The following is a 25,598-nucleotide window of genomic DNA, read 5'->3' as shown; positions in this document are numbered from 1 at the left end:
GTGGGGAGGGGAGGAGGGCGAGGGAGTTTAGGATCAGGAAAAGAGAAGAGAAAGTTGGGAAAGAGGGCGGGGAAAATGATTCAGGCTCTGGGCCCCACGTGGGACAGGGATTGTGTCCAACCTCACAGTCTTCCTCGGTGCTTAGAACAGTGCTTGACACACAGTAACCCTTAACAAATACCATTTTTAATAGGAGGAAAAAAGTGGAGGGAGGGAAGAGAGGGCCGGGATCGTTCCTTCCTGACAACCACTCCCCCTCGAGGGGCGGGCCGGGGGCGGGCCTTGGCCCCCTCTCCCCTTTCTCCGCGGCTTCCTTCCTCCCTCCCCTATAAAACCCTCCGCCCGCGGCGAGAACGGAGCTGGGGGGTCGATTCGAGCGCCATGGCTATGACTTTGGGTTACTGGGATATCCGCGGGGTGAGCCGGGGGGCCGGAGAGCTGGGCGAGCCGGGCTACGGAGCTGGGGAGGCCGGGCTGGGGAGCTGGGGGAGCCGGGAGAGCGGGTTAGGGGAGCCGGCCTGGGGAGCTGGGGGAGGGGGTCTCGGGACCTGGGGGAGAGGGGCTGGGGAGCTGGGGGAGGGGGACTGGAGAGCTGGAGGAGGGGGTCCCGGGAGCTGGGTGAACTTGGGCCGGGGGCGCGGGAAAAAAGCGCGGCGGGGCCTGGCGGCGGCGGGAGCCGGGCCCCCGGTTTCGGGGCGTTTATCCGGGCCGGGGGTGGGAAGGGGCGGTGGGCCGCTATGATTCTTTTTATCTATTTTGATGGTATTGATGCCTACTTGTTTTGTTTTGCTGTCTCCTCCCTTAGACTGTGAGCCCGTTGCTGGGCAGGGATTGTCTCTATACATTCCAAACGCTTAGTACAGTGCTATGCACACAGTAAGCGCTCAATAAATACCATTGAATGAATGGGCCCAGCAGAGGGTCGGGAATGCTCCTCCTCTTCCTCCTCCAGTTCCTCACTCAGCTCGATTCTGGAGCACAGAGTTGGGAGGGGGGATACCGGACCTGTGCCCCTCCTTGACACCCTCTGCCATCCCCCCTTTACCTCTCCGCAGCTAAACCCTCATTTTCCCCTTTTCCCTCTGCTCCTCCACCTCTCCCTTCCCATCCCCACAGCACTGTACTTGTCCGCTCAACTGTATATATTTTCGTTACCCTATTTATTTTGTTAATGAATTGTACATCGCCTTGATTCTATTTAGTTGCCATTGTTTTTACGAGATGTTCTTCCCCTTGACGCTGTTTAGTGCCATTGTTCTTGTCTGTCCGTCTCCCCCGATTAGGTCAAATGGCAGGGACTGTCTCTATCTGTTGCCGACTTGTTCATCCCAAGCGCTTAGTACAGTGCTCTGCACATAGTAAGCGCTCAATAAATACTATTGAATGAATGAATGAATCCATCCCCTTTCCACCACTGCAAGCCCCGGCCTTCAGGGGTCCCCCCAAAAAGGGTGCTGGGGGAAGGGGAACAGCTTGGGCACCATCCTCCCATCGTGTGTGCGGCGGGAAGGGCTCACCTGCCGGTCCTCTCCGGTGTGGACCCCGGCACCGTTCCTAAGGGCTGAGGTCTGGGGAGGAGCAGTGGGGGCCTTTGCAGACATTGGGGGTCCCCACTGGTCAGGACCCCCCCCCCTTCCCAGACCCCACTCCCAGTACCCAACTCCCAACAGCTCAGGGCCTCGGCGCCTGCAGAGGAGATGAGTCTTTGAGTAAAACCCTTTGCACTGGTGGTGATGGGGAGGGATCGTGGAGTCTGCCCCTGACCTGACCTCTTCCCCGGTAGTTGGCCCACGCCATCCGCCTGCTGCTGGAGTACACGGACTCGGCCTATGAAGAGAAACGATACAGCTGTGGAGAAGGTAATGGCGCATGTGGTGTCCAGGCCCGCTGCCAGCCCATTCCTGCTGGATGGCACCGAACCAGAACCACCGCCTTCTTCCCCCGCCTCCTCCCCCTCCTCTTCCTCCTCTTCTGAACTCTCCCCTGCCACGGGGCGAGGCTCAGGGGCCTTGGGAGAGCTGCTCAGGTGTCCAGGAGTGGCTTACGGCAATCCAGAGTCCAAGGCAGAAAAAGTCGAGTTCCGCTGCACCACACACTCGTGACTCATTCCCCTGTGCCGGGGTCCTGGGGCGAGAAGGGGGGAGGGAGATCTGGGCTCTGAACTGAGGCTTCTCTCCCAAAGCCTGGGGTTGTGGGTGGGGAAATATCCACCGGTTCCTCCTAGGGTCACAGGGGGTGGCTTTTGGGGACCCCAGCAGGGTCCTGTAAGGGGGAGGGGACTCAAAGTTGCCCGACGAGCAGCCCAGAGTGAAGAGACGAGGCTGAGTTTGGGCAAGGCTTGGGTTCCTCGTGTCCACCGGCCCTTGGCTCCCTCCTCCACTGGGTTGCCTCTGAGGGCCCGGGACCAAGCGGGCCGGGGCATTTGCCGTGTGTGGTTGGGGCTGGCGGGGACTCCAGGGCGTCGGGGCCAGTAGGGATGGCTGGTCTGTGGGGTCCCACGGGAAGTGCCATGGAGACATGAAGGTGACTCGTGGACTGACTTGGGGGCTCAGGCTGCATCTTGGTTCCCTGCAGCTCCCGACTATGATCGAAGCCAGTGGCTGAATGAGAAGTTTAAGCTGGGCCTGGACTTCCCCAATGTAGGTAGTAGCCCGTTGTGGGCCCTAACTCCCTGCCCCAACCCTTTCTCTCACCCCCACGGTTCAGGGCTGGTCCACACCAAGTTCCTCTGAGACATGTCCACCCAACACCAACCCCTTCTCCAGCAGCCCATTCCTCCCCCACACCCTCCTGCTTCCTTGCTTGTTGTTCCCACTCCCTGCCTCTGAACCTAGCACATCATGTCCCTATCTCCCCTCCCCCTGCCCCGAGGTTCCCCTTTCCAGCTGCCTCTCTCTGTTCCTTGTCCGCCCTCTCTGTCACCAGGCTGGTGAGGACAAGGTGGGAGTGTGGGGGTAGAGAGCCTGCTTTGTTCCATTTCTCTGCCTTCTTTCTCCCCTGCTCTTTCTCCTCCCAGTTGCCCTACCTCATTGATGGAAACACCAAACTGACCCAGAGCAATGCCATCCTGCGATACATCGCCCGCAAGCACAACTTGTGTGAGTTGGGGGCTTTGGGGCGAGGGGCCGGGGAGCGGAGGCCAGGGCCTCCCCAGTGAACCTGTGCTGTATCTGGAGACAGGTGGGGAGACCGAGGAGGAACGTGTGCGGGTGGACATGTTGGAGAGCCAGGCCATGGACTTCCGCATGCAGCTGGTCAGAGTCTGCTACAGCCCCGACTTTGTGAGTCCCCCTGTGGGGCGGGAAGGGGTGAGGGGGGCAGGCCAGTGTGGGGGGGAGCTTGGCTCATCTGTGCAGCAATAGGAGTAGACCGTTTTAGATGATGAGCCCCGTGTGAGATTGTGTCCGATCTCATTAGTTTGTATCTACCGCAAATACTTAATACAGTGCTTGGCACATAATAATAAGCTCTTAGGTACTTATCATCACCATCATCTGTGCAGAGGGGTAGGAGGAGAGATGGCAGAGAAGCAGCGGGGCTTAGTGAATAGAGCCCAGGCCTGGGAGTCAGAAGGACCTGAGTTCTAATCCTGGTTGCCACTCATCTGCTGGAAGACCTTGGACAACTCACTCAACTTCTCAATGCCTGTTACCTCATCTGTAAAATGAGGATTAAGACTGTGAGCCCCAAGTGAGACAGGGACTGTGTGCAAACTGATTATCCTGTACCTACCCCAGTGCCTGACAGAGTAAGCACTTGACAAATACCAGTTATTATTATTACTATTATTATTATTATTACATGGGCTCCTGCTTGTGAGGGACAAGGGGGAGATGGGCTGCACCCTGGTCCAAAACCCAAAGAAGATGTATTCAGTGGGAGGACCCTGTGCTCTCCGTGTAAACTGGCTTTCATCGACTAGAACCTATTTTGCAAAAACTATCACTTTTTCCCCTTTTCCCCCAAACTTGTGCTAATCAAACACTTTAAAAATGTTTTTGAAAGAATAATTGAGTACAGTTGGGGATTTGATCTATCAGTGGAATTGATTGAGGCCCCAGAAGGCAAAGGGGCAGGTGGCTAATCTGAGGCCACTCCCAGCCCCCTCATGGGCAGTAGCCACTGGGACCTGAGCAGGATGTCTAGGGCTGGGAGTTGAGAAGCAGCATAGCCTAGTGGATAGAGCACAGGTCTTGGACTCAAAAGAACCTGGGTTTGAATTCCAGTTCTACCACTTGTTTGCCGTGTGACCTTGAGCAAGTCACTTCACTTCTCTGTGACTCAGTTACCTCATCTGTAAAATGGGGATTAAGATTGTGAGCCCCATGTGAGAGATGGACTGTGTCCCACTCAATTACCTTATATCTACCCGAGCACTTAGTATAGTGCCTGGCATATAGTAAGCACTCAACAAGTGCCATTAAAAAGGAAAAAAAAAACTTTAGGATTCCTCCATTTGGATCAACCTTTGATTTTTCCCCGGTCTGGGATCGGTTTCCGTGTTTGCTGTGAGGATGCTTGCCTCTGACTCCTGGGTGTAGTGAGAAGACACCTCCTCCTCCACCCCCTGCCCGCCCCCCAGGCCAGTGTAGGGGCAGAGAGTCTGGGACTAAGGCCCCAGAGGAAGTTGGATGGATAACCTCTGTGTTTTCCAGGAGAAACTGCGGCCAGGATACCTGGAGCAGCTCCCAGTTCAGATGAAGCTGTTTTCCCAGTTCCTGGGGAAGAGGAAGTGGTTTGCAGGGGACAAGGTAGGGCCGGATTTGGCAGGGGTGGGTGGTTTGGGAGTGGAACGGTGAATTCCAGGTTGGGAGATGAGGGGCCAGGCCCTTTTCCTTGACATTGGACTGTCTTCTCGACCGGTCCCCTTCTCCAGTTGACTTTTGCAGACTTCCTCCTGTATGATGTGCTGGACCAGAACCGCATGTTTGAGCCCAAGTGCCTGGATGAATTCTCCAACTTGAGTGAATTCCTGGCCCGCTTTGAGGTGAGGGGGTGACGTGGGGCTAGCCCAGGACCCTGTGGGCTCCCTGCTCCAGGCCGAGGCCCTCCCTTGCTGCCCCTTGGCGATGGGTGCTGGGAAGGGGCCTTGGCGATGGGCAGCACCAGCCAAGGAAGGGGCAATCACACTCTTGAGTCCTTTTCACCTTCGGCCAAGGCCTCCCTGCAGACACTTGTTGGTTGGGGAAATATGGAGCCAGGGTGAGGTTGCTCTTGGCTTTTGGGCCTGGAGCAAATGCTCATCTAGGAATGGGGGATGGAGGGTGGGGGACTGCAGGTGGGTGATCATCTCCCCTGGGGGTGGGTGTCTCCTCCCAGGCCCTGGAGAAGATCGCTGCCTACATGCGCTCTGACCGCTTCATCAAGCTGCCCATCAACAACAAGATGGCGAAATGGGGCAACAAGAAGGCCTAGCCACTCTGGCCCCTCTACACCCCCAAATTCTGGAGTGGTTCCCTCAGTTTCTGCTACTGCCAGCCTGAGGTCTGTGTGGCAAATAAAGCATTTGTCTAGGCTTGTCAGTACCCACTTACCTGTGTATCTCCCCTCCCCTCTCCGGATGAGGACGTGAACCCACGGCACCAGCGTGATAAGCCTGCACGGGGGGTGTGGGGGTGTGGCCTTACCGGACCTCATCCCCTCTTCCATCATCAGGGAGGTCTGAGCCTAGCTCTGGGGTGGGGGATTGGATAAGGTGCCTGGTTCCTTGGAGTCGGGGACAGTGGATAGCTTTCGGTGGGCCTTATGCCTGTGTCCTTGAGCTGCAGCCTGACCTTATCACACTCTTCTGGCCTGTCCCTGCCACAATCACTATGTGGTGTGCTCTCTCTCTTTTTTAATGGTATTTAAGTGCTTACTATGTGCTAACTACTCTGCTAGATGCTAGGGTAGATAGTAAGTAATCAAATTGGATGCAGTTCATGTCTCACGTGGGGCTTGCAGTCTTAATCCCCATTTGACAGATGCTGTTACTGAGGCCCAGAGAAATGAAGTGACTTGCCCCAAATCATACAGCAGACAAGTGGGAAGAGCTGGGATTAGAACCCAGGTCCTTCTGCCTCCCAGCCTGGGTACTCTATCCACTAGGCCTCTGGCTGGCCACTTCCCTCCACTCCACCTGTGTTGGAGATACAGACCCCTCCCACCCCCAGCTTGTCAGCAGCCTTTCTACTTCCTGCAGGAAGTACCCCTGCTCTAAAGAGGCTCCCTTCCTCCCCACCCCCAGCTTGGTCCATGCCTAGCCAAGGGTGGCTGTGTGGCACACCTCTGCTTGCCTAGCTGCACTGGACACTCCTACTCAACCCTGGCCCCCCAGGGATGGTCAGAATGGACAGGGCAGCAGCCGGTACTGGGGCCCAGCTGGGTTGGGTTATGGCCCTGGGGCCACCAGCCTCCAGTGGTGAGGGAAGCAGACATCTCAGTGCTGAGACTCTGGCCTTAGCCCCCTGTACCCACCCATAGTCTTACTTCCCTCCTGCCCAACAGGACCAGATTTTCAGACACTGAGGGTTCTTGCAGAGGAAGCCCAAGCTAACTAAAATCCTTATGTAGTCATTGCTGAGAGATGGGGGGAGAGGTTCGGGGTGTGTGTGTGTGTGTGTGTGTGTTGCAGCACTTTGGCTGGGGGTATGTGTGTGGTGTGATGCAAAGATTCTTCTTGCTGGAGATGTGTGCCTGTGTATGTGCAATGAAAAAATCCTTGCTCGGGGTTTGTGTACCTGTTCATATGCAATGCCAAGGTCCTTTGTGTGTGTGTATGTGTGTACATGCAATGCAGAGATCCTGCTGGGGGTGTGTATGTGTATGCATGCAATACAAACATCCTCTGGGGTGTGTGTGTATGTATGTACATGCAATGCAGAGATCCTGCTGGGGTGTGTATGTGTATGCATGCAATACAAACATCCTCTGGGGGGGCGGTGTGTGTGCGTGCGTGCGCATGCTCAATACAAAGATTTTTCTTGGGTATGTGTGTGTGAGAGAGAAAGTGAAGCATAAAGAGCCTTCCTCCTGAGTGTGTGTGCAGAGCCAAGGTCCTTCGTCCTCTTCTATCTACTGGCAGTGCCTGAAGGGCAAGTGATCAGGTCTATTGTCTCTACCGCACTCACCCAACAAATTAGCACAGTGCTTTCCACACAGGGAGTACCCAATAAATACCACTGCTTAATTGAAAAGTTCCAGACAAGGTTTCAGCTTGCCTCAGGCCATAGGCACTCGGTCCTGCGGGCCAGTCTGCCTATGTGGTCACGGCTGCTCCAAAGATAAACAAGCTTGGCAGGTGCAGCACACTGCCTAGAAAAGAGGGTTTCATGTTACTCTTCCTGGCCCCTTTTTCCTCCCACCGCTGAACACCTGCTCCCCCAACCCCCACCTTCCCCTTCACTCCAGCCTCGCTGCCGTGGGGGCAAAGGCAGAGTAGCAAGGAGTGGCCGCTGGCAAGGTGCAGGGGTTCATTTATTAGGGGAAAGGGTGAAAGGAGGTGCCAGGTGGGGTCTGGCCTGCTTCCAGCAGGGCTCTGAGGGCCGAGATAGAGGGAATAATTACTTGGGGTTTGGAGGTGGCCGTCGGACCTAGGGTTCAGTCACCTCCCTCAGGCCTAGCCCCACCTCACCCAAGGTGGGGGGCCGGGGACCGTTGGGGAAAGGGAGGTCTCACCCCAAAGGTTAGAGGATGGGATGGGTGGGAGCGGGGTGCGCAACTGCTCTTGCCATCAGCAGTGGAGGAGGAGGGTCCCACCGGCCGGGGGGATGCTGGGACCCTTAGGGGCCCATCTGAGGAAGGAAGAGAAGGAGAGTGAAGGTGATTGAAAGCTTAGGGTGCAGGTTGATCTGGCGCCAGGACTACGGTGGCCCCCTTTCTGGCCCCTCTCCTCACCCACTCTCCCCAGCAATCAGAGAGTCACTGACTGACTGGTTCCTGGCCACACACCAGCCCCTGCAGGAATCAGTGGATCCTTAAAGTCCAGGCCCAATATCCTTCCTAGGTATACGCTCAACTGTGTACACTGGTAGCTCTGTACACTGGCAACGGTGGCACCTCCACCACCATGAAGCATTGTGGCTTGGTAGAAAGAGAATGTCCTTGAGAGAGGTTATGAGTTCTAATTCCCGCTACCCCACTTATCAGCTGTGTGACTTTGGGCAAGTCACTTAGCTTCTCTGTGTTTCAGTTACCTCATCTGTGAAAAGGGATTAAGACTGTGATCCCCATGTGGGACAACCTGATTACCTTGTATCCATCCCAGTGCTTACAACAGTGCTTGGCAAGTAAGCACTTAACAAATGCCATCATCATCATCGGTGTGAATGGCTGCCTCCCACCCACTAGCTCTCAATGTGCTTTATGTGATCCCCTGCATTTCTATGCATGCACATAGATGCATATTCAGATTCACACAGAGCACCCTCATCCTTGTGCACAGACATGCATGCATGTACCCCCACGCACAGCTTTCCCTCTCTATTCCATTGGCTGGGGCCTAGGGTGGGAGTCTCTGAGGGGACATGGGTCGGGGAGCAGGAGCCTCACCCTCGGGGCCTCCTGTTGAACTTGCTGCAACCGGGACAGGATGCGAGGGGCTTCCTCTGGGCACACCATCTGCAATTCTCGGGGTCCCATCTGCAGCAGCTGCCTCCCGTTCAAAGCCCCCAGCGCCTTCACGGTGCTGGGAGAACAGACGCCGGGGGAGAGTCTCAGGAGGAGGCGATGATGGGAGGGAGGCAAGGGTGGGGCAGGGAAACCCCAGGGGAATTGGATCTTGGGTTGGACCGTGGGTAAAAGGGGAGGGGAGAGTCTGCCCTCCCTCTGCAGGGCCCCCTGCTTCCCAGGAACTCCCCAGGGGTTCCCCATGGGCACCCCACCTACATGGTGGAGAATTTCTCTGCTTGGAGCCAGGCGGTCACCTCCTCAGGCCGGGAACTGGGCCGCAGCATTGGGCCCTGCAATTGCAGAGGGACTTGGGGGCTCTCTGGAGCGGATGCTGCATCTCTCTCTCTGCCCCCCACACCCACCATCCAGCCAACAGTACCCGCTTCTCCAGGGAACCTTCCCCCCCTTCCCTTTCTTACCCTCCCGTCCCCTTCCCCACCACCTCCACCATCCTTGGGAACGGAAGCCAGCGGGGCCTCTAGAGGGGAGCGATAGAGTGCAGGGAGAGGGGAAGGGGCTGGGGCAGCAGCGGTGCCCTCAACTTTGCTCCCACCTGTCCTCGTGGCTGAGCGGCCTCCAGGATGTTGTTGGGGATGTAGCCTGTCTGGCCTTGCCTGTTCTTCACCAGCCACCACTGTTTGCTCTGGTCCAGGATCTGCCAGGGCAGATGCCACCAGCATCACAACAAGAACCGGGCCCCAGCCCAGAAGTTCTCCCAGCTCTGCCGTGGTCAATCTGACACCCCTGCCCCAGCTCTGTTCCCCACTCAGCCCCACCAAAGCCCCTACCCCATTCCTGGAGCCAGCTCCGGTTCTGTCCCCCAACTCAGTTCCCAGTTCAGCCCCACCAAAGCCCCATCCCCAGTGCCAGCCCCAGCTCAGTCCTCTTCTCAGTGCCCAGCTCAGCCCCTGTGACCCCCTCTGCTCCTGCCTCAGCCCCCACCCAAGGCTCTACCCGACTCCCACCTCAGCCCCTGCCCAGCCTGCATCTGACTCTTGTTCCCCTCTTTCTCCCTCTACTTGCCTCCCCCACCCCCCACCCCCAGTACACCCCTCACCCTCCCCATCTCACCTCCAGCATCTCATCCTGTGACACCGTCAGCTCCCGGGGGTTTCTACTTTGGAACTCGTACAGAACCCTCATGCGCAAAGGTGAACTGGAGGCCCCGTGGTGTCAGAGAGGTAGGTTAGTGGGGTGGGTAGCCAGGGACTGGGCATCAGAGGGGTGGGTAGGGCCCTAGGACCGTCAGGTCAGAGTGGGAGGTTGAGGGCCAGAATAGAGGGTGGGACTGCAGGGTCAGTGGTGGGTGAGGCCAAGGGATCAGAGCGACAGGTGGCACCTGGGGGGTCAGAGTAGTGGCCGGGGCCCAGAGAGGTCAGTGAGCTGGGTGGGATCTAAGGGTCACGGTGGTGGGTGTGAATGATGGTTGGGACCTAGGACTCAGGTGGAGAGTAGGGCCCACTGAGGTAGAGTGGCAGTTGTGAATGTGGGAGTCAGAGTATAGGGTTCCCTACCCTGAGGAAAATGGCAAAAACCCCAATAGCCTCTTTTGAGAGACTGGGGTTGGGTGTGTGGGGTTCTGGGAACTCTGTTTCATATACTCTTCCCTCTCTCCCCTCCCTGTCAGCAGGCCCCTTCCTCCCTTCCCACCGGCTCCCAATAGCTCTCTGGAGCACCCACCACCCTCCCTAATCTCCTCTTCTTTCCCCAAGTAGAGGACCTGGGGATGTCGACAACCCCCTTCCCACTGAGGCTATCTGGTCACGTGTGGGGACCCCCTGAGTTACCTGGAGGAGGAGTCCTGGGGCCTCGAGGGCTGGCTTCTGAAGCTCTGGGTTCTCCCTGGGGCCTGAGGTGAGCAACCAAAAATGAGTGTGAGACCTGCCCCAGGGAAGGCAGAGCCAAGGTGACGTCCACACCCCAGACAAGGTGGGACCAGAGCAGTGGCCTCCTCTGCCCACTTGTCATGAAGTTTCCCTGGGGCCAACTAAGGCTCTCCTGGGAGAGAGTATTCTCTGGGTTGTCCTGGGCCCTGGACCTGCCCACCATGTCCCATCCTCCCCTTTGGATATTGGCCTGGTTCCTCAGCCACAGACCATGTGCTGCCCTTACCTGGGTAGAACCTGAGAAATCGTCCCCTAGTGAGGATTTGGGAGGCTGCCAGGCGTCGTAGAAGTGGGGCACGTAGGAGGGCAGGGAAGCTCCCTCTGGCCAGAAATCCCTGGGGGGGGCAGGGAGTAGGGGAGAGAAAGAGTGAGATGGGGGTGAGGCTGAAGTGCAGACACCCAGGGTATGTGACCCCAGGCAAGGAGGGGAGAACGGGGTGCAGGGAAGGAAGTCTGGGGAGAGGCCCAGAAACTGAGGGGGAGAGAGAGTGAGCCCAGGCTCCAGCCCCAGCCCCGGTACCTGTGCTAGCCACAACTCCAGTGCCCACCCTAGCCTCAGCCCCAGTGCCCGTGCCGGCCACAGCCTCAGCCCTGGTGCCCATACGGGCCACTGTAGCTGTCACCTTGGAGTGCTCCAGGCTTGGCCCAGGGATTCCCACACTGCAGCCTCCTCGGGGTTCAGACACTCCTGTAGCAGATCAATGGCTGAGCGGGTGAGCAGGGGGATCACCACAGAGACCGCCAGGTTGCGCTCGGGACAGTTAGACAGGACCTGGTTAGGGGAGGGGAGAGAGTGGTCAGTGCAGGACCCCTGCTTGGGGTGATGGGAACTGGACAAGGACCAGTTGTGCTTCTTGGCCAACTATAGGACCTGAGTGAGTTGTAAACCCCTCTTCATGTCCTCTGATGTCCCCTCAGGGCTCAACCCTTGTTCCCCTGGCCAATCCTCTTTCCCTCCCTTCCATCCCCCTCATCCACTCCCCTCAACCTCTCACCTTCTCACTCCTTTACTTTTTGGCCCCTCTGCCCTCTGACAACACCTCCGATACCCTCAACCCCAACCCCCACACCCATTTTGCACTCACGTAAGTCAGGGTTTGGAAGAGAATGTGCACCAGGTCTATGGAACTTGGCTGCTGCATATTGGGACTCAGCATGCCCTGTTGACATAAATGATGTTTCACCCCAGAGAGTCAGTTAATTGTATATATTGAGCACTTATTGTGTGCAGATCACTGTACTAAACACTTGGGAGAGCAGAATATAACAATAAGCAGACACATTCCCTGCCCACAATGAGCTTACAATCTAGAAAGCCTTCTGAATCTGGGGAGGGGAACTGGGAGAATCCGGGCTTGATGCTCTGGCAGTTGGGACAGGTGCGGAGGGGCAGAGGGGCTCACGGAGGAAGAGGGGTTCAGAGGGGAGGGAAGGAGAAGCCAAGCTGTAACTTACCAACAGGTTGAAGGAACACTTGACCTTCTGGAAATAGTCCTCAAATTGCGGCAGTGGGAGAGACACTGCAAGCAGCAAGTGAGGTGGTGGGCTCAGATACCCACCCAGCCTAGAGGAGGTCACCTGCCCCCTTCTCCCTACCCTCATTGTCCCTCTCCATGCCGCCTGCATGACCAACCGCCCTTCTGCCCTCCTCACCTCCTTTGTTCTTCTTCTTCCTCAGTTTCCGCTTCTTATCCATCTTCTCTCTGGCCTCCCTCACGCTCTCACTGAACAGCTCGATGTCAGCCAGGAGGTGGTTCAGAATATCCTGGGCCAGGGGAGAAGAGCTCCTTGGCTGCCTCCTGTCCCAGCCCCACCCCAGTTCCCTCCCAAGGTCCCCCTCATCTCTGCCCTCGTTCTACCCCAGTCTCCCCCAGCTCTGCCCAATCTCCACCTCAGCCCACTCACCTCCAGCCCCTCTACCTCCGACCCCCACTGCTACGTGGGGCCTGGCACTAACCCAGGACCTTCAGCGTTGGCCCCACCCATTTTCTCACTGGGGCTCAGCCACTGCCACTTTTGCCCATGAACAACTGTGGTGCCCTTGGGAGGCTGGGGGCTGTGCTTTAGCTCCTGGTACAGCAGGAAGGCTGTCAGTGAAGCCTTGTAATAATAATAATACTGATAACAATAATAATTGTGGTATTTGTTAAACGCTTGCTGTGAGCCAAGCACTGTAATAAGCACTGGGGTAGAAACAAGATCATCATGTCCCACATAGGGCTCTCAGTCCAAGTAGGAGGGAGAACAGGTATTGAATCCCCATTTTGCAGAAGAGGAAATTGAGGCACAGAGAAGTTAAGTGACTTGCCCGAGGTCACACAGCAAGTAAGTGGCAGAGCCGGGATTAGAATACAGGTCCTCTGACTCCCAGGCCCAGTCTCGCTGCTTCTAGTCACCCCGTGCCCCCCATCACAGCCTCAGGTCTGCCGGGTTGGAGACCCTAAAGAGACAAGGACACTTGGGACTATGGGAAAACTCCCACCCTGCTCTCTCACTCTGCACCTAACCCCTCCCCTACCCGAAATGTCTCAGCTCCTTTCCCAACCTTTCCTAGGGTTCTTCTTCTAGATAGAAAAAGGGGAAAGGGACCCCCATCCCTGTCCATCTGCTTCTTTGCCCTCCAGGCCCTAGGCCCTGCACCCGGAAGTTGAGCCCTGCCATGCTGGGCCCAGTTACCATCTCTTTCTCCACATCCTGGGGTGGCTGAGGTTCTTGGGGCGGTGCATTGTAGCCCCTCCACTCCTGAGTGCTGGGATACTGCGGGGCCGGAAGACCTGAGTGGGCAGGGAAAGCTGAGATGGTGCCTGGGCCAGCTGGCACACCCTAGGCACCAGGTGTGTCCAAAGCCCTCGCGCCCAGCTCTTCCCCCTGCTCTGCCCCCACTCACTCCGCTCAGTGCGTCCCTGGGATGGTGGCTCCTGAGGGGGTGCCCACGGGGGTTGCTGTGGAGAGGAGGGGCTCCAGGCGGGTGGCTCCTGGACAGGGATGTTCCCGGGCGAGGGGGGCCCGGCCCATCCATCCTGATGTCTGCTGCTCGGGCTGACCCCTGGGCCTCGCCCTCCTCTGTCCCCTCTCCAGCCACTGTCATCTCTCCAGCCACTGTTGCTCTGCCCGCCTCTGTCCCCTCTCCCGGCTCCGTCCTCTCTCCATCCGCCGTCCCCTCTCCAGCCGCCGTCCCCTTGCCAGGGTGGTGGCCCAGCCCGGCTCTGTTGGGCCACGATGGCCTCCAGGTTGCTCCTGTGGGGAAGATGGCCGATATCCTGGGCTCCTCCAAGTCCCTCGGCTCTGATTGCCAGCCCCAGTCTAGCCACTGGTCCCCGCTCCCCGCCAAGCCCCAGCCCCGGGGGAAGAAATGTGGACCCCGGCAGGCAGATCTGGGGGGTGGGAATCTCCCAGAAGCACCTGACTGGACCGGGCCTCACCCCTACCTGTACTGCTGGCTGCCTTTCCTCTCATCTATCACCTTCTGCAGGTTGAACTTGAGAAGCTCGGCCTAGAGTGGGGGTCAGACAGCATAGAGGGCAGAGAGCTCAGAGGCAGTACCCAATTCCTGCCCTGTGAGGGTCTCGAGGCAGCCCCTCCCCACTCCCACCCTATACCCTGCCCAGCAGGGCCTCACCCCAACTTCCTGGCACTGAAAGAGAAGGACGCTGGATTGGGCCTGGCTCGACTCCTGGACGGTGATGGACAGGATGGAGTCGTAGGAGCAGCTGTTGAGCACAGCGTCCAGCTCCTGCACGCCATCCAAAGGGTAGCAGTCCAGCTCCTCCTGGGGGTGGGCAGAGCAGGAGAGGGAGTCAGCGATGACCCTAGGGGCCAGCCCTGCCCAGCCCATCCCTGTCCCAGCTAACTCCAGCAAGGAGCTCTACCTTAAGCAAGACTCCCCAACCCTGTTTGACTGGAGACAGCGCTGCCCCCTCAGCTCTGCTCCCAGGACCCTGGGCTCCCCTGTCCAGGATTGGGGGTTGGGAACCCCTGATGCATGTTTCCCCAAAAGCCCTAGGAGGGGCTGGGTAGGTGGTGCCCTGGAGACTCTGAGTGTCTACCCCCAGCCCAGGCAGGTGCCGCTCACCCTGGTCTCGATGTCCAGCAGCTGCAGCTGGTGGTCTTTGGATTGCAGCAACACCTCCTGGCCCCAGACCCGGCCCTGCGCCTCCATCAAGTGCAGCTGTCGCATCACATCCTCTGCGGCCTGCATCTCCCGCGAGTCCAGTTTGCAGGTCAGCAGGTGCTGGAGGGGGGAGGGGGGAGGGAGTTTCAAGAGGGGGGCACGTAGGAACCATGGAGCATGGGTGGATCCGGATTGGGAGCTGCTTCTTCCAGCCCTGGAAGAAGATCTGGGTGGGGCCTGCCAATCACACATCCAGTGACTAGGAATCCTAGCAGGAAGAGACCTCTGATGGGAACAATTTTGGGCAGTGTGCGGCTGGCTCTGGGCTCCTTTAGCCCTAGTGTCTCTGATGATAATAATGGCACTTATTAAGAGCTTACTATGTGCCAAGCACTGTTCTAAGCACTGGGGTAGATACAAGCTAATCAGGTAGGACACAGTCCCTGTTCCACATGGGGCTCAGAGTCTTAATCCTTATTTTACAGATTAGGGAACTGAAGCATAGAAAAGTTAAGTGACTTGCCCAAGGTCACACAGCAGGCAAGTGGCAGAGCAGGGATTAGAACCCAGGACCTTCTTCATTCCTTCAAATGTATTAACTGAGCACTTATGTGCAGAGCATTGTACTAAGTGCTTGGAAAGTACAATTCAACAATAAAAAGACAGTCCCTGCCCACACTGTGCTTACAGTCTTCTGACTCCCAAGCATGCATGCAGGCGAGCAGACCCCATCATCCTGCCTCCCAGCTGGCCTCAGAGCTTCAGGGAATTGACCCAGTTGGATGGGGAGGCTGTGGGGGGTTGACCTGGGTCTGGAGAGAAAGGGGCCATCCCAGGCCACCCCCCAAGCCCCAGAGCCAAAGGGCAGCAGGGAACATGAAAATTGTCGGGTTGGAGTTGCCTGAGTCCCCAGAGAGCAGGTGCTGCTAGACTGTCAGCTCCTGGAGAGTCCAGATCAGGCCTACTCACTCTATTGTGCTCCCCCAAGTATACAGTGCTCCACTTAAATCACTCAATCAGCTCTTTTTCTCACTCCTCTGCCACTGCAACTTGGACTACCCACTTTCCTCTTTTTTTGATATTTGTTAAGTGCTTAGTAGGTGTCAAACACTATTCTAAACTCTGGGGTAGAGACAGTCTCTGTCCCACATTGGGCTCACAGTCCAAATAGGGGTATTGAAACCCCATTTTTCAGTTGAGGAAACTAAGGCACAAAGAAGTTAAATGACTTGCTCAAGGTCACACAGCAGGAAAGTGGTGAATCTGGGATTAAAGCCCAGGTCTTCTGGCTTCCAGATCCATATTTTATCCACTCGAGTAGGTTTCTTCTCCTAACGCCAACTTACTCACTGTGCCTTGATCTCATCTCTCTCACCACCAACCCCTCATTCATGTTCTGCCTCTGCCCTGGAACTCCCTCCCATTCATATCCCATAGACCACCACTCTTCCTATCTTCCTAGCCCTACTAAAGTCACATTTCCTCCATGAAGCCTTCCCTGGTTACTCTCTCATATCCTCACCTTAATTTCCTTTCTGGGTCACCTATGCACTTGTGTACAACCCTGCAAGTGCTTTGACACTTAACCAACTCCCACACCAGCTATTCTTATACTCTGTTGCTTCCCCTCTCTGTAATGTTAGTGCCTGTCTTCCCCACTAGATTGTGAGCTCCTTTTGGACAGAAATCATGTCTACCAATTGTATTGCATTCTTACAAGTTTGCTTAGTACAGTGTTCTGCACACAGTAAGTGCTCAATAGATACAATTGACTACCTCAATGTCCCTTCTCTTTGAAGAATGACTTTACCACTCAGGTAGGGCAACAGGGTGAATGTTGAATATGCTTCACATTGGCCCCATCCCTGACACCATTCATTCTAATCACCCCACCGTCTGTCTTAGTGATCCAGCCTGGAGTTTCTCGCCTCTTTAGGGGGTTTGGCCTGTCGTGTTCTCAGCAAAGAGGGGGGAATCGTGTCACCGAGAGGACATGTCGGTAAGTGCTGGGAGTTTTTGGAGGGAGATTCTACCCAAACACAGGAGATTTTTGCTCCTGCAATTCCATTCCTAGTCAGCTTCCCTCAACTCTTCTTGGGGCAGACTGACTGCAGGAACCCTGAGACTGGGGGGTCTGTGCCCCTTCAAGGGGAGGACCTTGTACCCTTCTCTCCCAACCAACTCCAAGCTGTTAAAAGCCTGCCCTCCCCCCAACCCAGCTGGCACCTGGACCTCGAGGGGATACAGAATTCATTTGGGTATCATCAGTCATTATAGGTGAACCCCATTCCCCTCCCCCCACCCCACAGAAGGAGGAAGAGGAGGAGGAAGAGGAGGGGGACTCTTACCTCCACTCGGTGCTGGAAGTTGGATTGTTTGACAGCCATGGCTTGTGAATACTCTTTTCTCTGCTCTGCAGTGAGAAAGAAATGGGGGCCGGGGTAGAGTGGAAGTGGGAGGAGGACAGAAAGGGCAGGGGGAGGACAGGTGGGAACATCAGGGGGAGGACGAGGTAAGGTGGGGTGGATGGGCAGAGTGGGAGGAGGACAGGTGGGGTGTGGGAAAGGACAAGCAGGGGGCTGGATGGGGGTAGAGTTTGGGGAGGACAGGTAGAACCGGGGGATGACAGGTGGGGCCCCAGGTGGGTAATGGAGTGGGGAGGGGACTTGGAGGATTCAGGAAGAGCCTGGGCCCAGGTGGGTGGTTGGGAGCTGAGGACTTTGGGACATTTGCCCAGTGGTCTGAAGGGTCCAGTGGTCTTTTGAGCTTTTCCTACTGACCCTTCTACCATCTAGCAAGGTCCTCCATGGGCTGGGGTGAGTGATGGGAGCTGAACATCCAGGGGAAAGAGGAGGCAGTGAAACCCTAATTGGGAGGGGCTGGGTCAGGTAGATGTGGGAGGGTATGGAGAGTAGGGGGGAACAGATTGGGGAGGGGGGATAGGGAAAGAGGGAGGTAGGGAGGGTGAGAGGGAAGGAGGGCATTTTCCTTACTGTAAATTGATTTGCTGCTGGGCCGGGTCATGCTATTGGAACGGGAGAGCAAGGCCCTGGACTCCCTAGAACGACACAGGCCCGGTCAGAGTGGGAGCTTGGGAGGCAGAGCCACTGGCCATGGGGTAGGGAGGGGAAGGAAGGGGCCAGGCTTTCAGGGAGGAGGGGGAAGTCAGTCAGTCAATTGTATTTATTGAGTGCTTACTGTGTGCAGAGCACTGTGTTAAGCATGTGAGAAAGTACAGTGCAACAATAATCAGACACATTCCCTGCCCACAAGAGGTGCTGGAAATGCCTGGGATTTTTGAGTGGATGAGATGGAGGGAGCGTGAGACCCTAACATCGAATGCCAGATGCTCAGAAAGGGGTGTCTGGGGGGATGGTCACAGAATGGGGCGGTGCTGTGAGGAAAAAGCGCGGCCTCTGGACTCACTGGAATGGTGGGTCATCCTGGTGGCTAAAGTGATCCATCACCGGTCCTCGCATCCTGTCCCTGAGGCACAGGAAAAAGGTGACTTGGCCCAGGCTCCTCAGACCATCCCTCCGCAGCAGGGGTTGCTGTCTGCAGGATCCGGGGCTCAGGCGGAGCTGTTCTCTGCACCCCAACCCACCTTCTGCCCCTGCCCCATCCCCTGCCTCCCCCCGACACTTGTCTCCCCCACAACCCCTGCCCCATTCCCCCATCCCCGTTGCCATGTGGGAAGCGTCTGCTGGATTTCCTGCAGTTCCTTGAATTCAATAGTATTTATTCAATAGTATTTATTGAGCGCTTACTATGTGCAGAGCACTGTACTAAGCGCTTGGAATGAACAAGTCGGCAACAGATAGAGACGGTCCCTGCCATTTGACGGGCTTACGGTCTAATCGGGGGAGACGGACAGACGAGAACAATGGCAATAAATAGAGTCAAGGAGAAGAACATCTCGTAAAAACAATGGCAACTAAATAGAATCAAGGCGATGTGCAATTCATTAACAAAATAAATAGGGTAATGGAAATATATACAGTTGAGCGGAAGAGTACAGTGCTGAGGGGATGGGAAGGGAGAGGGGGAGGAGCAGAGGGAACGGGGGAAAAGAGGGTTTAGCTGCGGAGAGGTGAAGGGGGGGGTGGTAGAGGGAGTAGAGGGAGAAGAGGAGCTCAGTCTGGGAAGGCCTCTTGGAGGAGGTGAGTTTTAATTAGGGTTTTGAAGAGGGGAAGAGAATCAGTTTGGCGGAGGTGAGGAGGGAGGGCGTTCCGGGACCGCGGGAGGACGTGGCCCGGGGGTCGACGGCGAGATAGGCGAGACCAAGGGACGGCGAGGAGGTGGGCGGCGGAGGAGCGGAGCGTGCGGGGTGGGCGGTAGAAAGAGAGAAGGGAGGAGAGGTAGGAAGGGGCGAGGTGATGTAGAGCCTCGAAGCCTAGAGTGAGGAGTTTTTGTTTGGAGCGGAGGTTGATAGGCAACCACTGGAGTTGTTTAAGAAGGGGAGTGACAGGCCCAGATCGTTTCTGCAGGAAGATGAGCCGGGCAGCGGAGTGAAGAATAGACTGGAGCGGGGCGAGAGAGGAGGAAGGGAGGTCGGAGAGAAGGCCGACACAGTAGTCTAGCCGGGATATAACGAGAGCCTGTAGCAGTAAGGTAGCCGTTTGGATGGAGAGGAAAGGGCGGATCTTGGCGATATTGTAAAGGTGAAACCGGCAGGTCTCGGTAACGGATAGGATGCGTGGGGTGAACGAGAGAGACGAGTCAAGGATGACACCGAGATCGCGGGCCTGAGAGACGGGAAGGATGGTCGTGCCATCCATGGTGATAGAGAAGTCTGGGGGAGGACCGGGTTTGGGAGGGAAGATGAGGAGCTCAGTCTTGCTCATGTTGAGTTTTAGGTGGCGGACCGACATCCAGGTGGAAACGTCCTGGAGGCAGGAGGAGATGCGAGCCTGAAGGGAGGGGGAGAGGACGGGGTGTATGACCCCTAGCTCCTGCCTCTTCTTGTACCTCCTTCCGCTCCATGATGGCCCGGCCTCTTAAAGCTGGCCCTGATGGGGCCCGAACAGTAGCCACAGTGTTGCCCATTCCCCTTCCCGTTGGGGCCAGGCTGTGGCTCTGACCACTTTTTGGAGGACCATGAACCAGAAGCCTGGGGCCGGGGCTGGGACGAAAACGGAGCCTAACTCCAGAAGTTGGTTTGGTTGGCCTGTCCGGCTTCACCTGGCCAGAGGTGCAAAAAGCTCAGAGTGGGATCTCCGGAGTCGGTCCCCAGCACAAACCCTGCCCTTGGAGTTGTGCTCGGGGTAGATCGCAACCTGGGCATTGAGGGACCAAGGGGAGGGAGGCATCCCAGATGAGCCAAGCAGCAGGGGATTGGCTGGGAGGCCAAAGAAGGGGATTGTAGGATTGGCAGCGGCTGGGGGATTTTGCTTATGGGCAGAGAAGATCTGGCAAAGACTGGACTGCCATCTAGACAGGCTGGGCAGGGCAACAGGCAGCCAGTGCCACCTCGTGAGAAGAGCAATCCCAGCATTTGACATGAAAACCTCATTCGACTCTCCCTTCCAGTGGGGGCTGGAGAAATTCCAGGAGAGACAGAAGCCAGGGGCCTTGTCTGCTGGGACCACCACTGTCTTGTCTTGCAGTCCAGGTTGAAGGGCCTGGGGCTGGACAGTGGGAGGACCAGGGCCCAACAAGGGGAGCAGCCCACACAGCCTGTCAGGTTGAGCAGGACCAGAAGGAGAGGCGGACTCCAGGAGGTCAGTCTGGACAGGCTTCTCAGCCTCAGTTTTCTCATCTGTAAAATGGAAAGAGCTACACCCTCTCCCCAGATTGGGAGAGCCCTCCAGAAGTTACCTACCTAGAGAGGACTGCTCCTTCCAAGCTATAGCCTAAAAAATTTAAACAGCAAGGCTGAAGTCACGGTCTCTCCTTGGGCTCACCATATTGTTGGGTTTCCTGGGAACTTTGGCTGCAGGGGACACGTGTGCCCATTGAGCTGAGGAAGGTGAGGAGGAGGAAGAAGAAGAGGAGGAGGAGGAGGAAGAGCAAGAGGAGGAGGTGAAGAGGGTGGGAAGGGGTGATGAGAGAGGGAAGGAACTGAGAAACGAGAAACGGACAGATCAATCCTATCTGTTGACATGAAGATTTCTTCCTCACAGCCCCCTTGTCCTGGCAGGTCCTGCTATTTGGGATATATAGATGTGAGTGTGTGTTTGTGTGACTGTGTGTGAGGGCAGTGCACCAGGGTATTTGTGTGACTCATGTACACGCATGGATGAGGGAGCATGGAGTCACAGGGTGTGTGTGTGGCTGGTTTGAGTATGTTAATGAGCATGTGTGTGTGTATGTGTGTGAGATAGCCCGAGGTTGGGAATGGCCCCATGGGAGACTGACCTTGGGGCCTAATGGCAACCTGGGAAGGGGTGACCATTTGTCTGCTTGTTTGTCAGCTGTGGGACCCAGAGCCCAGGACCCCAGGCAGGGCTCAGCTCACTGTGCAGGCTGATTAGGGAGGGACTTAGAGGACCCCTGGACTCTGGTTATCTGCCACTGGGCCCCAGCTGCCCGATAACAACCTGGACACCTCAGCGGCCCCTAGTACCGAAGCCTGGAGCAGAGGGAGACCGGGAGAGGGAGGGCCTCTAAAGGGAGAGTCTTCAGGCAGGATTAGGGCCAGGGACCCATTCAGCCTGATCCACTCACGGGCCACCGGGGATACTGGGCCAAGCTGCCTCTGGCATCTGTTCTGGTAACCTCTGCCGGCCCTCCTAGGCAGCGCCTCCCCCCTCCCACCCGATTCCTCTCAGCTCTCTCTGCAGTTGCCCCAGACTCTCCTTGGGCCTGGGCCCTGGCTTGCCCTCTGCCCAGGCCCCTACCAGCCTACGTCTCCTTTTCCATGACCTCTCCATGGGAGAAGCCTGTCTCTGGCTCAATTCTCCCCAGGCCGGCCTTGGGGAGGGAGGAGGGGACTTCTTGGGTCTGGTGAACACCCAGAGCAGCTTGGCAGTGAGGGGTTGGGAAAGCAGGATCTATTTCTGATCATGCTGCTGCTCTTCTCCTCCCATGGGGATGACATTCCCTCTCTGAGCTGGGATTTGGGGAGTGGAGCAGGGGTCTGGTATGGCCAGATGTGGAGGTTGCAACAGGGGCCATAACTCTCCCATCACCCCCCAAAAATGGGTATTTTAAGCTAGAAGTTCCCAAACTTTATGAGTTGTGCCATGCCCAGCTCTCAAGGCCCCTTCTTAGCCTGGCAAAAAGAGTATTTGCACCTGTGAGAATGGGGGCTTCTGGGACAAAGCAGAGAGGGGGACTGGGGGCAGGAGAAGTGGCCTTTGATGTGAGGCCTTGATCCATTGGGGTGTTCCAGTGAGAGCTGAGGGACACTTGGCTGGAAACCCTGCAAGACAACTCCCTGGGCCCCTTACCAGGAGCCTTCCTAGAACCCCTCCCCAGCCACTTCCCTGGATACATCATTGGGCACCTTCTTGGGACACCTTCCTGGTACACCTCCCAGGGCACCTTACAGGGCCCCTCCCTGGGCACCTTTCTGGCACACCTGCCCAACCACTTCACTGGACACATAATAATAACAATAATAATAATAATAATAGTACTAACTGCAAGACACTGGTGAATACAAGCAAATTGGGTTGGACACTTTCTCTGTACCACATGAATCTTACAGTCTTAATCCCCATTTTACCTATGAGGTAACTGAAGCACAGAGAAGTGAAGTGACTTGTCCAAGATCACATAGACAAGTGGCAGAACTGGGATTAGAACCCGGAACCTTCCGACTCCCAGGCCCATGCTCGATCTACTAGGCTATGCTGCCTTCCCACTGAAGCGAGTACCTCACTGTGCACCTGTCTAGAACACCTTCCTGGGACACCTCCCTGAACACCTTACAGGGCACCTATCTCCCTGAGTGCCTCCCCAGGCACCTCACTGGGCACCTCCCTGGGGACTCCTCTCCAGTCATTTCCCCCCACCCTCCCCAGGTACCAAAGTACCAAAGTGACACTTCCCTGGGGGCCCAGACTCATGATGATAATGTTGATATTTGTTAAGCTTTTACTATTTACCAAGCACTGTTCTAAGCACTGGGGTAGATACAAGGTAATCAGGTGGTCCCACAGGGGACTCACAGTCTTAATCCCCATTTTACAGATGAGGTAACTGAGGCACAGAGAAATTAAGAAACTTGCCCAAAATCACACAGCTGACAAGTGGCGGAGCGGGATTAGAACCCATGACCTCTGACTCCCAAGCTGGGGCTCTTTCCACCAAGAAGCCACACTGCTTCTCTAATGCAAGCATTACGTTATTGGCTGGGCCTAGGGTCCCTCCCCTGGACCATACTAGCTCCTGTCATTGTGGAAGGGTGTATTTAGCCGGATGGACTGAGTGGGGGATTGCTTGTTCATCTGGATTTGCCAGTGCCAGAGTTGTTCCCGACTTGCTTCGTGACCCTGCCCTCGCCGCTGCCCCTCTCTGTTGCTGACCTCCACCGAGTCACATAGAGTGAGTCAGGCTCATGGGATGAAGGGCCGTCCCCTCCCTGGGGCGTACCCAGGTCACTCCAAGTGGCCGGAGGCTGGTTTGGTCTGGATTTCCCCTTCCCCTGGAGACCTAAGACTGGGGAAGATGTGGGGCTGTCAGGACTCCCTGGACCTGGAGACTTCCCCTCCTTCCTGGGAACCTGGACTGATCATACTAGAGCCAAGCCCGTGGCCTTAAGCTGGCACTGAGCTGGCACTAGGCTGGCCTTGGACTCGCTATGAGTCTCTCTGCCACTAGGCTGGCCATCTCTGTACGAATGATTAGTTAATTGATCTCTAACTCAAAGTCCTCAGGATTCCTGCTCGGGAGTCAGAGAGGAGCGGAGAGAGGTCTGAGCCAACAGACAGACCTCCTGGGGGTGGGAAGACACAGGTGCCTGGCTGAGTTGTCCCTCCTGCTCCTCCTCCCTCTCCTCCTCCTCTTCCTCCTCTTACCTCCACCCCCAGCCACAAGATTGTTCTGCACCCCCCTCCCCCTCCCTGAGGTGCCTCGATGGGCAGGGTGAGGCTGAAAGGGTCTCGGTGGGAAGTCAGGAGGGTGGGGCTTAGCCCCTGCTCTGAGAGTCCCTGCCCCTGCATTTGCCTCCAGTGAAGATCCGAGGGTGTGGTTCCAGGACACTTGCCCTCTCCCTCTCATTCTGCCCTCCCTGGATGGGATTTCCTTTCCTGCCTGCCTCTCCCTTATAATGGTATTTATTAAGTGCTTAGTCAATGCCAAGCACTATGCTAAGCACTGGGCCAGATACAAGACAGATTGGACACAGTCCCTACTGTACCCGGGGCTCATCAGCTAAGAGGGATGGAGAGCAGGAACCTTTCGCAGATTCATTCAATAGTATTTATTGAGCACTTACTATGTGCAGAGCACTGTACTAAGCGCTTGGAATGTACAAATCGCAGATGAGGAAACTGAGGCACAGAGCGGTTCAACGATTGGCCCAAGGTCACTAGGTAGACATCCCGAGCCTCAGACCGCTGCTCTTTCCACGCTGGGTCCCAATTACTATTTTACTCACTTTCCGTTACTGTCCAACTCCCTTTCTGTCCCCTTTCCGCCCTAGACTGATCATTTTAGATTCCTCAGGCCAGGAGGAACCTTGACAGTTCACTTTGTCCATGTCTACATCATCAGGCAGACCCCTCCACCCCACCCACCTCAAAATGAGATTCTCTTTGGTTTTTAAAGATGCCCCAAGAAGAGTCCTCAGTCTCCCTTCCCTCCACTCCTACTTCTTCCCCTATTGTCAGATGGCCTAGCCACCATTTTGAATCCAGGTCTAGGGGTGAGTAGGGGGAGGGGTCCATCCCCCAGGGTGCAGGCCACCATTCTGGGGGCCCGACTCCCCGACCCAGGGGTCCAAGGTGACTCTGCTCTTATTCCACGGGCAAGAGACTCTCCCTCTCCGAGCCAGGGCTCGGGCCAGGTTTTCTGACCAAGCCTAAGAGCAGTCAACGTGCTGGGCTCCAGACCGGGATCTCCCTTACCTGGTGCTCAGGGTGAGGGGCCCCGATGGGCCTGTCAGTGGATGGGGCGAGGGCAGCAGGGGTCGCCCCTTCTCCGGAAAGGCAGGGGAAGGCAGGGGCAGAGGAGAATGAGCAGGTGCCCACTCTTCCCTCCCCGAGAGGCTGTGTTTCTCTATAAACTGCAAGTGGCTGCTGCACCTTGTGGCCTTTGGACTCTCAAGCAGGGCGTGGAAAGCCAGCCTGCACTGCGCCCCTGGACTCGGTCACGCCTCTCCAGCCGCACCCTCTGGGTCCCTCGCCGCCACCCCTCAGCCCCTGGCTTCCTGCCTCTCCACCCAGCCTGGCTCTCACCCCTTCCCTCACCATCCCCCAGGAGGATTGTATTTTTTTTTTATGGTACGTGTTAAGCAATTACTATGTCCCAGGCACTGTAGTAAGTGCTGGGATACAAACAAGTTAATCAGTCCTTGTCCCACATATGGCTCACAGTCTTCATCCCCATTTTACAGCTGAGGTAACTGAGGCACGGAGAAATGAAATGATTTGACCAAGGTCACACTGCACACAAGTGGTAGAGCTGGGATTAGAACCCAGGTCCTTCTAACATCCAGGCCTATGCTCTATCTACTAAGCCGTGATCCTGCGTTTTTTTAATCCTATTTGCTTTCCCTGGGGCAGCCCTAGCCCTGTGGGATCGTCGTTACCTCTTTTTTAGACTGGAGCTCAGGATCAGGGTGCGGGGCAGTGCCCACTCGGTGAGGAGGGGGTCTGTGCCCCCTGGGGTTCAGAGGGTCTTATAATTTCCCCAGGGCTGAACATCCACTCTGTGAGTGACCCTGGGCAAGTAACTCAACTTCTTGGAGCCACAGTTACCTCTCTGGCAAAATGGAATTAAAATACCTATTAGCTCTCCTCCTTAGACTTTGGGCCCTATGTTGGACAGGAACCGAGTCACATTTG

At 56.4% G+C, this 25,598-nt stretch overlaps 2 protein-coding genes across 2 annotated transcripts; one reads left to right on the top strand and one right to left on the bottom strand.

Annotated features, from left to right (window-relative positions):
• The first annotated feature begins 314 nt into the window (after positions 1 to 314).
• Positions 315 to 5,525, top strand: LOC100681387 (glutathione S-transferase Mu 3-like). Its single transcript, XM_029069971.1, has 8 exons — positions 315 to 417; positions 1,784 to 1,859; positions 2,575 to 2,639; positions 3,017 to 3,098; positions 3,181 to 3,281; positions 4,656 to 4,751; positions 4,877 to 4,987; positions 5,320 to 5,525. Exons 1-8 carry the CDS (start codon positions 382 to 384, stop codon positions 5,413 to 5,415), a joined length of 663 nt encoding a protein of 220 aa, XP_028925804.1. The 5' UTR covers positions 315 to 381; the 3' UTR covers positions 5,416 to 5,525.
• A 1,912-nt stretch (positions 5,526 to 7,437) lies between these two features.
• On the bottom strand, positions 7,438 to 24,787 carry EPS8L3 (EPS8 like 3). Its single transcript, XM_029069392.1, has 20 exons — positions 24,660 to 24,787; positions 18,073 to 18,132; positions 17,640 to 17,704; positions 16,995 to 17,059; positions 14,608 to 14,766; positions 14,155 to 14,304; positions 13,964 to 14,028; positions 13,423 to 13,772; positions 13,212 to 13,309; positions 12,189 to 12,300; positions 11,991 to 12,055; positions 11,621 to 11,695; positions 11,159 to 11,307; positions 10,762 to 10,870; positions 10,437 to 10,498; positions 9,721 to 9,805; positions 9,203 to 9,304; positions 8,866 to 8,939; positions 8,530 to 8,665; positions 7,438 to 7,772 (listed from the first exon to the last, which is right to left on the bottom strand). The coding sequence occupies exons 2-20, from the start codon at positions 18,123 to 18,125 to the stop codon at positions 7,761 to 7,763; spliced, it is 1,986 nt and encodes a 661-aa protein (XP_028925225.1). The 5' UTR covers positions 18,126 to 18,132; positions 24,660 to 24,787; the 3' UTR covers positions 7,438 to 7,760.
• Between the last annotated feature and the right edge of the window lie 811 nt (positions 24,788 to 25,598).

The sequence above is a fragment of the Ornithorhynchus anatinus genome, chromosome 7 (genome assembly GCF_004115215.2).
Source record: "Ornithorhynchus anatinus isolate Pmale09 chromosome 7, mOrnAna1.pri.v4, whole genome shotgun sequence".
Lineage (NCBI taxonomy): Eukaryota > Metazoa > Chordata > Mammalia > Monotremata > Ornithorhynchidae > Ornithorhynchus > Ornithorhynchus anatinus.
Note: the sequence above shows the minus strand (reverse complement) of the source record. Positions and strands in the feature narration are given on the sequence as shown.